At 43.3% G+C, this 14760-nt stretch overlaps 1 protein-coding gene across 1 annotated transcript; it reads left to right on the forward strand.

Annotated features, from left to right (window-relative positions):
• Window positions 1-1190: 1190 nt before the first annotated feature.
• Window positions 1191-12649, forward strand: LOC125774494 (uncharacterized). The gene is made up of 2 exons (XM_049444668.1): window positions 1191-2925; window positions 9345-12649. The coding sequence occupies exon 1, from the start codon at window positions 1211-1213 to the stop codon at window positions 2642-2644; it is 1434 nt and encodes a 477-aa protein (XP_049300625.1). The 5' UTR covers window positions 1191-1210; the 3' UTR covers window positions 2645-2925; window positions 9345-12649.
• Window positions 12650-14760: the final 2111 nt, after the last annotated feature.

Raw genomic sequence — 14760 nt, forward strand, 5'->3', positions numbered from 1 at the left:
AATTAGAGAATTGAAATTGCCAGTCCAATCGCTATGTTACGATGAGATGAGTGAGAAATATCGTCACTTAAAAAGGTTACCAATTGAAAGTTTTGAAAACGTTCGTCCAACAATGTTGATAGGACTGAACAATAATCATTTATTAATGGGGATTAAACATCGATATGGCAAACCTGAAGAACCAATTGGAATGAAAACAAGACTAGGTTGGTTAGTCTATGGAAAACTAGGTAGCAATGAAATGTTACAGCAAGAACATGCTATGATATTCCAAGAAAAAGATAGCATGCGTGAAACGATGCATAAAGACGGACAGATAAGATCCGTTCAAGTAAAAACTGCAGTAGGTACATACTGCAGACCCGCTACTGGGATAGCATTTTTGGGCGCTTATAACGAAAAAGAAGTTATAAAGCAAGAAGGCAAGGAGTCGAAAAAAGAATCGATTTCATTAGATAAAAATATCAATGGGGTCCATGCAGAAGACATTATCACAGAAAAAAGTGATCAATTGCCAATAAAGCGTAAGGTAAAGAAACGTCAAATAAAACCTTGCGCAAGGAACGCTAAGATCCTAAGGGCTAACACAAAAGATGTCACGGCAGTAAAGGAAGCAAACGAGCGTTTAAAAATATACCAATCGAATACTGCTAATCCTCGTTGGGGAAAATATAATACGTGGAACCTGGTAATAATGATGTTGCTTTTCATTTCAGCAAGAGCCTTCGGGAGTCCGGCAAACGGTCTAATTGCATATGACTGTGCAAACGATAATATCAACATAACGAGTTATTCGCTCACAAAAGTAGCTTCTTGTATGCCTCAATTCAAGAATATAACAACAGTAGAGACCAGAATACAAGTATTACAAAGAAGTCCAAAGACAGTAACTCACGTTCACCAATGTAAGGTAATAATCAAGAGAACGATTAAGCATTGCGGAGCTTGGTCTCACACATCAGAATATGAAAAAGGGTTTGCATATATTATAAAGGAATTCACCCCAGGAGAATGTAAGCATGACCAAACGTTAGGTGAGGTTTCACTCTCTCTCAATCACAAGGTTAGGGAAGTACGACGCAATCAAACTACAAGAGGGCAAACGTTAGTAATCGGAAGTGTCAAGGGCTCAGCGTGCGTCGGAGGACTCTACACGACGCCATCTGATAGATGGGAAACCGCGTTGGTGTATTACGAGTACGAGATCAGCATGTTCGACTATACGGCAACGGTTGACATCGAAGAAGACCAAATAATACTGCGAAATGGCGTTGTATGTCCGTATAGTGTTGGTTGGTGTTTGGATTCCGCGTACGGTTACCTCACCTGGGAGGTGGATCGTCAAAAACTGTGCGAGAGAACTGAGTTCGAAATCATCTACGAGGGTACGGTCAACAAGACGTTCGGCAATGACGGAATCGCTAATACGGATGCTGTGTATACCTTACTGACAAACGAGCAAATGTTTTCCATAAGGGCTCGCGATGTGAAGCAAATCTGCGGCTTTGACAGCTATAAAACGGACCATCCGAGGATATTCATACTTGAGTTAAACGGTTATCAATCGCCGTTTCAACGCAAGGCGGTAAATGGGAGAAACTTGGATCTCTTTACCTACTTCAACTCCAAAATAACTTTAGTGGAAAGTTACCTCGGGCAAAAGCTGAACGACGTCTACACAACGGTGATGACGGAATTGTGCAAAGTCGACACGGCGCTTCTAGAAACAAAACTAACGCTAGCACGTCTGAATCCTAGCGAATTCGTTTCTAATTTGATTAAACGACCTGGACACACGGCGGTAGTTGCCGCAGAAATATTGTACATCATTGAATGCAAACCGGTGTTCGTCACCTATGAGAAAAGAGATGAATGCTATCAGGAAGTTCCGGTAAAATACAACAATCGCTCGATGTTCATAGCGCCAGTAACTAGAATGTTACAACTGAAAGGCACCCAAATAGTTTGCTCGCCAATTCTTCCCGCGAAATTCAACATAGGAGGAAGATGGTATACAACAGATCAAGGGCTACGAGAGACGACGGCACCGCAAGAGTTAACGACAGACATCATAACAAGCTGGTCCTACACCCCACTACCAAGTCTGATGAAAAGTGGTGTATATGACTATGAAAGTCTACAACAAATGAAGGACATGGTGTATGAACAAAGCAATAAGAGGATCGCCTCTTCGGTCATACACAAGATGATATCTGGTCAGCATCCGAATCTTCAAGGCTTCACGTTTGATACTCTAATCCCCGAGAATATCATTCACGGCGTGTTCGATAAATATTGGTCTAAGTTCGTATCATGGTCAACGTGGCTGGGCAACGTCACGTCTACAGCAATTGGCATCTACATGTTCACTCGAGTCGTTAAATTCATCATTGACACCGTAATTCATGGAAGAATCCTGTACGACATCTATGGCATCGGTTGGCAGCTCTCAGCCGCATTTTGGGATTCGTTGACGAATCTGTTATCGCATCGAAACCATATGATGAAAAAGCGATATGAAAACGAACCACCAGAAGTCGTCACAATCAACGAGAACGACGAAGAAGAAACTCAGGTACCACGTCTTCCAAACACCAAAACCAAGCTATACCCCAACATATGCGCCATCGATAGTCCTCAATAGCAGCGTCATCCTACAAGTACGCCGCTCTTCAACTCATCAGCCAAGCATCGACACGCGTCCAATTCAGGTATCGGAGAGAGCTAAGTAGGTAATAATGTCGCGATATTTGGTAAAACTAACAGGTAGTTTTACCAGGGGTGGAATGTTACGGACGCGACAAAATTCACGAGCATACGCGTGAGAAAATTCAAACTATAATAAGAAAGGAAAAAGGTTCACTTTCACCAGGCAGGAGGCATGCAAGATTAATCAATAGCTGGCATTGAAAAATGTCACATAGGGTTTGGATTAGACCAAATTAGATAAGAACATTGGAAAGGTTTGTTCTACGGTAATTAAATCACGCGTTGCGTAGGTCAGGCGAAGGAGGTCTAAAACGGAAAAATAGAATAACCGACTCGAGTGCGTTCAACTCAGGGTAAGGAACGCATGTGCAGCACAATGACCTGCTTTCAATAGCATAAACATTTAATAACTAAAAAGGTTTAGGATAGAGCACCAAAACAGAACCTAGCCATGTGTTTATTTAGGATGAAACCAAAATAGGGAAAGATCAACGCGATCTAACGCCACCGCGTTGCGGTAAGCGAGCAAGTAATAAACACGTGACAAAGGACGGCTTGTTCGAGCCTTGATATTTTAAACAATCAACTACCCGAAATAGTTAGGCATAGGGCATCTCGAAATGCTAATATCAATAAGGTACCGAAACGGGTAAACAGCATCCATCTACGAACGAGAGGAAAACAAATAGCGATAAGCGCAATACGCCCGCAAGCCGTAGCATATGGCAGGCAATAATAAACTTGCACTTGATCCTTAAAACAATTCCATCGGGTAACCGCTTGCATCTGAGTAACGTACGCACAGAAGCGGCAAGGAAACACGCGCCTATGCGCTCGGTGCAATTAACTAAACAAGGCCGAATCGGATCGCATTACAGAATCCTAAACTAACATTAGGAGGTAAACTAGGAATTTACCCTTACGTTCTTGAAACTAACACACACTTACTGCGTGTAGAATAAGAACTAATACCATTACACTTTGTTAGTATACAAGCTGGATAATTTTTAATAAACCTTCACTTGTTATCCGAACTCCGAACCTACGAGTCTTTTCTGTAGGCGATTCGAGCGGCACTCCACATTAGGAATTGATATTGAGTTTTCAATACACAGCCTACTGTCAGAACTGCTCAATCGCCGATCTACGGAAAATAGCCTATCAACGGCAAAAGAAACTTGCGCAAGAAGTTTCCAGTTGACTATCCTTCGCGTAGTCAACTTAATACGGCGGACCGTAGTCCGATTTGTTCCCGTCAGTAACAAATGGTGGCTCCAGAGAGGAGTTTGCAATAGCTTGCGCGAAATTGCATTCTCTGTGATCGAATCACGAAAAAGTAAGGTGTGCTGTCGCCAAAAGAACAGCAATATAGTTCTGTGTATATTAATTGACTAGTGAAGACGGTTAAAAAGTGATTAAGCGTCGCAACAATCTAAGTCAGTACAAGAACAGAACTTTCAGTAATGCTGTTACAAGTGACGTTAAAATTGATGGTGAAAAATTGATAAGAAGTTTTCAATTATTTAGTTACTAAACGAACGAAAGAAATCGTTCATAAACACTATACTTGAACTTCTACTATCGTGAAAAGTGAGCAATATACGGGCAAAGGTGTCAAGTTCAGACTCAGCATTCGCGGTTTATCATTCACCATCACACAACGGTTCCAGCCGGTGCATCAAAGGAAGGTAAAAACAATCCGATAAAAGAGGGTAAGTAAAACCATCCTTATTAATAAGCACGGCAAGGAAATCATAGATTCGTCCAAAATGCCTTACAAGTTCACAACAAATACAAACGGCAGGTGCCGACTTTGTAATGAGGTTGATACCTCTGAAGAAACAATGGTCCCATGTTCGGAGTGTGACCGATGGTTTCACATGAAATGTGTCAATTTGACGCAGAAACCATTGCCAGAGGAATGCTGGCTATGTGGCAAGTGCCAACAGATTAAGTATGAGCTTAATCGACAAAAGGGTGAGATCAAAGCTTTCGCAGAAAGCGAAGTAAATAACCCAGAAGGAAGTTTAGGGAATAAACAAAGCTTCGAAGAAATTGTATCACAATTAATAGTTAGCCAACAACAGCAAACGAAGGAGTTCGTTAAGCTACTGGCAACTAACGGTGGTGAATCCACCCAGATAGGGATCCTGATCAAGAGACAGGCCTTGATGCAATTGCCCAAATTCGATGGCAACCCTAAGCAATGGCCTAACTTCAAGAAAACGTTTGACGACACGTCCAAAGAAGGACAATTTTCTAACCTAGAAAACTTGAATCGTCTCAAACAGGTTTTACAAGGAACAGCTTATAAAAGTGTTCAACAATTGATGATGGAGGCCGAAAATGTTCCCGAGATAATAAAACGATTAAATGAGACTTTCGGGAGACCCGATTTAGTATACCTGGAGTTGCTAAACGATCTTCAAAAAATACGAAAGGAATCCAGAAACGTGGTCTCGGAAATGACGAGTGCTTTGGAGAACCTCGTCAAAATTGTACACCTGATGGAAAGACCGACATACCTAAATGACCATAGATTAGTTATGGATTTAACGGCTAAGTTACCGCATCACATTCAAGTGAAAAGAGCGGAACATATGGCGGCGGCATCGTCATCACTAGACGTGCAGAATTTAGAAGAATTATGTCGGTGGCTCAAACCCTACGCCAAGACGGCGGAAATGATGAACACGATCACGGTTCATACTCAAAAGGGGCATGTTAATTTACATGATCAGGGTACTTCGCAGAAACAAGCCTCAATTCAAAGAGGAAAGGTTGCCAAACAGACTAAAAAGATAACTAGAAGTTGTTTGATATGCAGCAAGCCACATAAGACGGTTAAATGCTTCGCACTGCTAAAGCGAATTCCATCACAGCGTGAGAAAATAGCAAATGAAAATCAGTTGTGTTTTGGATGCTTGACATCAAACAAACATACAATCAAGGATTGTAGATTCGCTAAGCCATGTGGAATCGCCGGGTGCAAGGATAAGCATCACAAGATGCTCCATGTAAAACAAGTTGTTCCAATCCAACCGGAACAGATAAATAACCACCACGAGGTGGAAGGAACATGTGAAACTTACTATCAAATATTACCGGTAAGATTGATTAATGGAAATAAATCCATTAATACTTATGCATTTTTGGACCCTGGATCATCATTGACAATGATAGATGCGAATGTCGCTCGACAATTGAATTTAACCGGGCCAAAAACACCGCTTCAGCTCACATGGGCACAAGGCATAGAAACGGTTCATGAAGCTAGCCAACAAGTCCAATTGGTCATCAAAGGTGCAACGAAAAGAGGTTTTCGTTTAAAGGACGTAAGAACAATTAGAGAATTGAAATTGCCAGTCCAATCGCTATGTTACGATGAGATGAGTGAGAAATATCGTCACTTAAAAAGGTTACCAATTGAAAGTTTTGAAAACGTTCGTCCAACAATGTTGATAGGACTGAACAATAATCATTTATTAATGGGGATTAAACATCGATATGGCAAACCTGAAGAACCAATTGGAATGAAAACAAGACTAGGTTGGTTAGTCTATGGAAAACTAGGTAGCAATGAAATGTTACAGCAAGAACATGCTATGATATTCCAAGAAAAAGATAGCATGCGTGAAACGATGCATAAAGACGGACAGATAAGATCCGTTTTTAACAGATAAGAGGTTTTCGTTTAAAGGACGTAAGAACAATTAGAGAATTGAAATTGCCAGTCCAATCGCTATGTTACGATGAGATGAGTGAGAAATATCGTCACTTAAAAAGGTTACCAATTGAAAGTTTTGAAAACGTTCGTCCAACAATGTTGATAGGACTGAACAATAATCATTTATTAATGGGGATTAAACATCGATATGGCAAACCTGAAGAACCAATTGGAATGAAAACAAGACTAGGTTGGTTAGTCTATGGAAAACTAGGTAGCAATGAAATGTTACAGCAAGAACATGCTATGATATTCCAAGAAAAAGATAGCATGCGTGAAACGATGCATAAAGACGGACAGATAAGATCCGTTCAAGTAAAAACTGCAGTAGGTACATACTGCAGACCCGCTACTGGGATAGCATTTTTGGGCGCTTATAACGAAAAAGAAGTTATAAAGCAAGAAGGCAAGGAGTCGAAAAAAGAATCGATTTCATTAGATAAAAATATCAATGGGGTCCATGCAGAAGACATTATCACAGAAAAAAGTGATCAATTGCCAATAAAGCGTAAGGTAAAGAAACGTCAAATAAAACCTTGCGCAAGGAACGCTAAGATCCTAAGGGCTAACACAAAAGATGTCACGGCAGTAAAGGAAGCAAACGAGCGTTTAAAAATATACCAATCGAATACTGCTAATCCTCGTTGGGGAAAATATAATACGTGGAACCTGGTAATAATGATGTTGCTTTTCATTTCAGCAAGAGCCTTCGGGAGTCCGGCAAACGGTCTAATTGCATATGACTGTGCAAACGATAATATCAACATAACGAGTTATTCGCTCACAAAAGTAGCTTCTTGTATGCCTCAATTCAAGAATATAACAACAGTAGAGACCAGAATACAAGTATTACAAAGAAGTCCAAAGACAGTAACTCACGTTCACCAATGTAAGGTAATAATCAAGAGAACGATTAAGCATTGCGGAGCTTGGTCTCACACATCAGAATATGAAAAAGGGTTTGCATATATTATAAAGGAATTCACCCCAAGAGAATGTAAGCATGACCAAACGTTAGGTGAGGTTTCACTCTCTCTCAATCACAAGGTTAGGGAAGTACGACGCAATCAAACTACAAGAGGGCAAACGTTAGTCATCGGAAGTGTCAAGGGCTCAGCGTGCGTCGGAGGACTCTACACGACGCCATCTGATAGATGGGAAACCGCGTTGGTGTATTACGAGTACGAGATCAGCATGTTCGACTATACGGCAACGGTTGACATCGAAGAAGACCAAATAATACTGCGAAATGGCGTTGTATGTCCGTATAGTGTTGGTTGGTGTTTGGATTCCGCGTACGGTTACCTCACCTGGGAGGTGGATCGTCAAAAACTGTGCGAGAGAACTGAGTTCGAAATCATCTACGAGGGTACGGTCAACAAGACGTTCGGCAATGACGGAATCGCTAATACGGATGCTGTGTATACCTTACTGACAAACGAGCAAATGTTTTCCATAAGGGCTCGCGATGTGAAGCAAATCTGCGGCTTTGACAGCTATAAAACGGACCATCCGAGGATATTCATACTTGAGTTAAACGGTTATCAATCGCCGTTTCAACGCAAGGCGGTAAATGGGAGAAACTTGGATCTCTTTACCTACTTCAACTCCAAAATAACTTTAGTGGAAAGTTACCTCGGGCAAAAGCTGAACGACGTCTACGCAACGGTGATGACGGAATTGTGCAAAGTCGACAAGGCGCTTCTAGAAACAAAACTAACGCTAGCACGTCTGAATCCTAGCGAATTCGTTTCTAATTTGATTAAACGACCTGGACACACGGCGGTAGTTGCCGCAGAAATATTGTACATCATTGAATGCAAACCGGTGTTCGTCACCTATGAGAAAAGAGATGAATGCTATCAGGAAGTTCCGGTAAAATACAACAATCGCTCGATGTTCATAGCGCCAGTAACTAGAATGTTACAACTGAAAGGCACCCAAATAGTTTGCTCGCCAATTCTTCCCGCGAAATTCAACATAGGAGGAAGATGGTATACAACAGATCAAGGGCTACGAGAGACGACGGCACCGCAAGAGTTAACGACAGACATCATAACAAGCTGGTCCTACACCCCACTACCAAGTCTGATGAAAAGTGGTGTATATGACTATGAAAGTCTACAACAAATGAAGGACATGGTGTATGAACAAAGCAATAAGAGGATCGCCTCTTCGGTCATACACAAGATGATATCTGGTCAGCATCCGAATCTTCAAGGCTTCACGTTTGATACTCTAATCCCCGAGAATATCATTCACGGCGTGTTCGATAAATATTGGTCTAAGTTCGTATCATGGTCAACGTGGCTGGGCAACGTCACGTCTACAGCAATTGGCATCTACATGTTCACTCGAGTCGTTAAATTCATCATTGACACCGTAATTCATGGAAGAATCCTGTACGACATCTATGGCATCGGTTGGCAGCTCTCAGCCGCATTTTGGGATTCGTTGACGAATCTGTTATCGCATCGAAACCATATGATGAAAAAGCGATATGAAAACGAACCACCAGAAGTCGTCACAATCAACGAGAACGACGAAGAAGAAACTCAGGTACCACGTCTTCCAAACACCAAAACCAAGCTATACCCCAACATATGCGCCATCGATAGTCCTCAATAGCAGCGTCATCCTACAAGTACGCCGCTCTTCAACTCATCAGCCAAGCATCGACACGCGTCCAATTCAGGTATCGGAGAGAGCTAAGTAGGTAATAATGTCGCGATATTTGGTAAAACTAACAGGTAGTTTTACCAGGGGTGGAATGTTACGGACGCGACAAAATTCACGAGCATACGCGTGAGAAAATTCAAACTATAATAAGAAAGGAAAAAGGTTCACTTTCACCAGGCAGGAGGCATGCAAGATTAATCAATAGCTGGCATTGAAAAATGTCACATAGGGTTTGGATTAGACCAAATTAGATAAGAACATTGGAAAGGTTTGTTCTACGGTAATTAAATCACGCGTTGCGTAGGTCAGGCGAAGGAGGTCTAAAACGGAAAAATAGAATAACCGACTCGAGTGCGTTCAACTCAGGGTAAGGAACGCATGTGCAGCACAATGACCTGCTTTCAATAGCATAAACATTTAATAACTAAAAAGGTTTAGGATAGAGCACCAAAACAGAACCTAGCCATGTGTTTATTTAGGATGAAACCAAAATAGGGAAAGATCAACGCGATCTAACGCCACCGCGTTGCGGTAAGCGAGCAAGTAATAAACACGTGACAAAGGACGGCTTGTTCGAGCCTTGATATTTTAAACAATCAACTACCCGAAATAGTTAGGCATAGGGCATCTCGAAATGCTAATATCAATAAGGTACCGAAACGGGTAAACAGCATCCATCTACGAACGAGAGGAAAACAAATAGCGATAAGCGCAATACGCCCGCAAGCCGTAGCATATGGCAGGCAATAATAAACTTGCACTTGATCCTTAAAACAATTCCATCGGGTAACCGCTTGCATCTGAGTAACGTACGCACAGAAGCGGCAAGGAAACACGCGCCTATGCGCTCGGTGCAATTAACTAAACAAGGCCGAATCGGATCGCATTACAGAATCCTAAACTAACATTAGGAGGTAAACTAGGAATTTACCCTTACGTTCTTGAAACTAACACACACTTACTGCGTGTAGAATAAGAACTAATACCATTACACTTTGTTAGTATACAAGCTGGATAATTTTTAATAAACCTTCACTTGTTATCCGAACTCCGAACCTACGAGTCTTTTCTGTAGGCGATTCGAGCGGCACTCCACATTAGGAATTGATATTGAGTTTTCAATACACAGCCTACTGTCAGAACTGCTCAATCGCCGATCTACGGAAAATAGCATATCAACGGCAAAAGAAACTTGCGCAAGAAGTTTCCAGTTGACTATCCTTCGCGTAGTCAACTTAATACGGCGGACCGTAGTCCGATTTGTTCCCGTCAGTAATACAAGACACGTTAGCCAAGACACCTTAGCCAAGACACCTTAGCCAAGACACATTAGCCGAGACACATTAGCCAAGACACATTAGCCAAGACACCTTAGCCAAGACACCTTAGCCAAGACACCTTAGCCAAGACACCTTAGCCAAGACACATTAGCCGAGACACATTAGCCAAGACACCTTAGCCGAGACACATTAGCCAAGACACATTAGCCAAGACACATTAGCCGAGACACATTAGCCAAGACACATTAGCCAAGACACCTTAGCCAAGACACATTAGCCAAGACACCTTAGCCAAGACACCTTAGCCAAGACACCTTAGCCAAGACACCTTAGCCAAGACACATTAGCCGAGACACATTAGCCAAGACACATTAGCCGAGACACCTTAGCCAAGACACCTTAGCCAAGACACATTAGCCAAGACACCTTAGCCAAGACACATTAGCCAAGACACCTTAGCCAAGACACATTAGCCAAGACACCTTAGCCAAGACACCTTAGCCAAGACACCTTAGCCAAGACACATTAGCCGAGACACATTAGCCAAGACACCTTAGCCAAGACACATTAGCCAAGACACCTTAGCCAAGACACCTTAGCCAAGACACATTAGCCGAGACACATTAGCCAAGACACCTTAGCCAAGACACCTTAGCCAAGACACATTAGCCAAGACACCTTAGCCAAGACACATTAGCCAAGACACCTTAGCCAAGACACATTAGCCAAGACACCTTAGCCAAGACACCTTAGCCAAGACCCTTTAGCCGAGACACATTAGCCAAGACACATTAGCTAAGACACCTTAGCCAAGACACATTAGCCAAGACACCTTAGCCAAGACACATTAGCCAAGACACCTTAGCCAAGACACCTTAGCCAAGACACCTTAGCCAAGACACATTAGCCAAGACACCTTAGCCGAGACACATTAGCCAAGACACCTTAGCCAAGACACATTAGCCAAGACACATTAGCCAAGACACCTTAGCCAAGACACATTAGCCAAGACACCTTAGCCAAGACACCTTAGCCAAGACACCTTAGCCAAGACACCTTAGCCAAGACACATTAGCCAAGACACCTTAGCCAAGACACCTTAGCCAAGACACATTAGCCAAGACACCTTAGCCAAGACACATTAGCCAAGACACCTTAGCCAAGACACATTAGCCAAGACACCTTAGCCAAGACACATTAGCCAAGACACATTAGCCAAGACACCTTAGCCAAGACACCTTAGCCAAGACACCTTAGCCAAGACACCTTAGCCAAGACACCTTAGACAAGACACATTAGCCGAGACACATTAGCCAAGACACCTTAGCCAAGACACCTTAGCCAAGACACCTTAGCCAAGACACATTAGCCGAGACACATTAGCCAAGACACCTTAGCCGAGACACATTAGCCAAGACACATTAGCCAAGACACATTAGCCGAGACACATTAGCCAAGACACATTAGCCAAGACACCTTAGCCAAGACACATTAGCCAAGACACCTTAGCCAAGACACCTTAGCCAAGACACCTTAGCCAAGACACATTAGCCGAGACACATTAGCCAAGACACATTAGCCAAGACACCTTAGCCAAGACACCTTAGTCAAGACACATTAGCCAAGACACCTTAGCCAAGACACATTAGCCAAGACACCTTAGCCAAGACACATTAGCCAAGACACCTTAGCCAAGACACATTAGCCAAGACACATTAGCCAAGACACCTTAGCCAAGACACCTTAGCCAAGACACCTTAGCCAAGACACCTTAGCCAAGACACCTTAGCCAAGACACATTAGCCGAGACACATTAGCCAAGACACCTTAGCCAAGACACCTTAGCCAAGACACCTTAGCCGAGACACATTAGCCAAGACACCTTAGCCAAGACACCTTAGCCAAGACACCTTAGCCAAGACACCTTAGCCAAGACACCTTAGCCAAGACACATTAGCCAAGACACCTTAGCCAAGACACCTTAGCCAAGACACATTAGCCAAGACACCTTAGCCAAGACACATTAGCCAAGACACATTAGCCAAGACACCTTAGCCAAGACACCTTAGCCAAGACACCTTAGCCAAGACACATTAGCCGAGACACATTAGCCAAGACACCTTAGCCAAGACACATTAGCCAAGACACCTTAGCCAAGACACATTAGCCAAGACACCTTAGCCAAGACACATTAGCCAAGACACCTTAGCCAAGACACCTTAGCCAAGACACCTTAGCCAAGACACATTAGCCGAGACACATTAGCCAAGACACCTTAGCCAAGACACATTAGCCAAGACACCTTAGCCAAGACACCTTAGCCAAGACACATTAGCCGAGACACATTAGCCAAGACACATTAGCCAAGACACCTTAGCCAAGACACCTTAGCCAAAACACCTTAGCCAAGACACATTAGCCAAGACACATTAGCCGAGACACCTTAGCCAAGACACCTTAGCCAAGACACATTAGCCAAGACACCTTAGCCAAGACACCTTAGCCAAGACACATTAGCCAAGACACCTTAGCCAAGACACGTTAGCCAAGACACCTTAGCCAAGACACCTTAGCCAAGACACCTTAGCCAAGACACATTAGCCGAGACACATTAGCCAAGACACCTTAGCCGAGACACATTAGCCAAGACACATTAGCCAAGACACATTAGCCGAGACAAATTAGCCAAGACACATTAGCCAAGACACCTTAGCCAAGACACATTAGCTAAGACACCTTAGCCAAGACACCTTAGCCAAGACACCTTAGCCAAGACACATTAGCCAAGACACATTAGCCGAGACACATTAGCCAAGACACATTAGCCAAGACACATTAGCCGAGACACATTAGCCAAGACACATTAGCCAAGACACCTTAGCCAAGACACATTAGCCAAGACACCTTAGCCAAGACACCTTAGCCAAGACACCTTAGCCAAGACACCTTAGCCAAGACACATTAGCCGAGACACCTTAGCCAAGACACATTAGCCGAGACACCTTAGCCAAGACACCTTAGCCAAGACACATTAGCCAAGACACCTTAGCCAAGACACATTAGCCAAGACACCTTAGCCAAGACACATTAGCCAAGACACCTTAGCCAAGACACCTTAGCCAAGACACCTTAGCCAAGACACATTAGCCGAGACACATTAGCCAAGACACCTTAGCCAAGACACATTAGCCAAGACACCTTAGCCAAGACACCTTAGCCAAGACACATTAGCCGAGACACATTAGCCAAGACACATTAGCCAAGACACCTTAGCCAAGACACCTTAGCCAAGACACCTTAGCCAAGACACATTAACCAAGACACATTAGCCGAGACACCTTAGCCAAGACACCTTAGCCAAGACACATTAGCCAAGACACCTTAGCCAAGACACATTAGCCAAGACACCTTAGCCAAGACACCTTAGCCAAGACACCTTAGCCAAGACACATTAGCCGAGACACATTAGCCAAGACACCTTAGCCAAGACACATTAGCCAAGACACCTTAGCCAAGACACCTTAGCCAAGACACATTAGCCGAGACACATTAGCCAAGACACATTAGCCAAGACACCTTAGCCAAGACACCTTAGCCAAGACACCTTAGCCAAGACACATTAGCCAATACACATTAGCCGAGACACCTTAGCCAAGACACCTTAGCCAAGACACATTAGCCAAGACACCTTAGCCAAGACACCTTAGCCAAGACACCTTAGCCAAGACACATTAGCCGAGACACATTAGCCAAGACACATTAGCCGAGACACCTTAGCCAAGACACCTTAGCCAAGACACATTAGCCAAGACACCTTAGCCAAGACACCTTAGCCAAGACACCTTAGCCAAGACACCTTAGCCAAGACACATTAGCCGAGACACATTAGCCAAGACACATTAGCCAAGACACCTTAGCCAAGACACCTTAGCCAAGACACATTAGCCAAGACACATTAGCCAAGACACATTAGCCAAGACACCTTAGCCAAGACACCTTAGCCAAGACACCTTAGCCAAGACACATTAGCCAAGACACATTAGCCAAGACACCTTAGCCAAGACACCTTAGCCAAGACACCTTAGCCAAGACACATTAGCCGAGACACATTAGCCAAGACACCTTAGCCAAGACACCTTAGCCAAGACACCTTAGCCAAGACACATTAGCCGAGACACATTAGCCAAGACACCTTAGCCGAGACACATTAGCCAAGACACATTAGCCAAGACACATTAGCCGAGACACATTAGCCAAGACACATTAGCCAAGACACCTTAGCCAAGACACATTAGCCAAGACACCTTAGCCAAGACACCTTAGCCAAGACACCTTAGCCAAGACACCTTAGCCAAGACACATTAG

The sequence above is a fragment of the Anopheles funestus genome, unplaced genomic scaffold (genome assembly GCF_943734845.2).
Source record: "Anopheles funestus unplaced genomic scaffold, idAnoFuneDA-416_04 scaffold_13_ctg1, whole genome shotgun sequence".
Classification (NCBI taxonomy): domain Eukaryota; kingdom Metazoa; phylum Arthropoda; class Insecta; order Diptera; family Culicidae; genus Anopheles; species Anopheles funestus.

Bases quoted from the DNA above. Each gene is read 5' to 3' on its own strand.
- LOC125774494 (XM_049444668.1), top strand. From the start codon at position 1,211: ATGTTCGACTATACGGCAACGGTTGACATCGAAGAAGACCAAATAATA.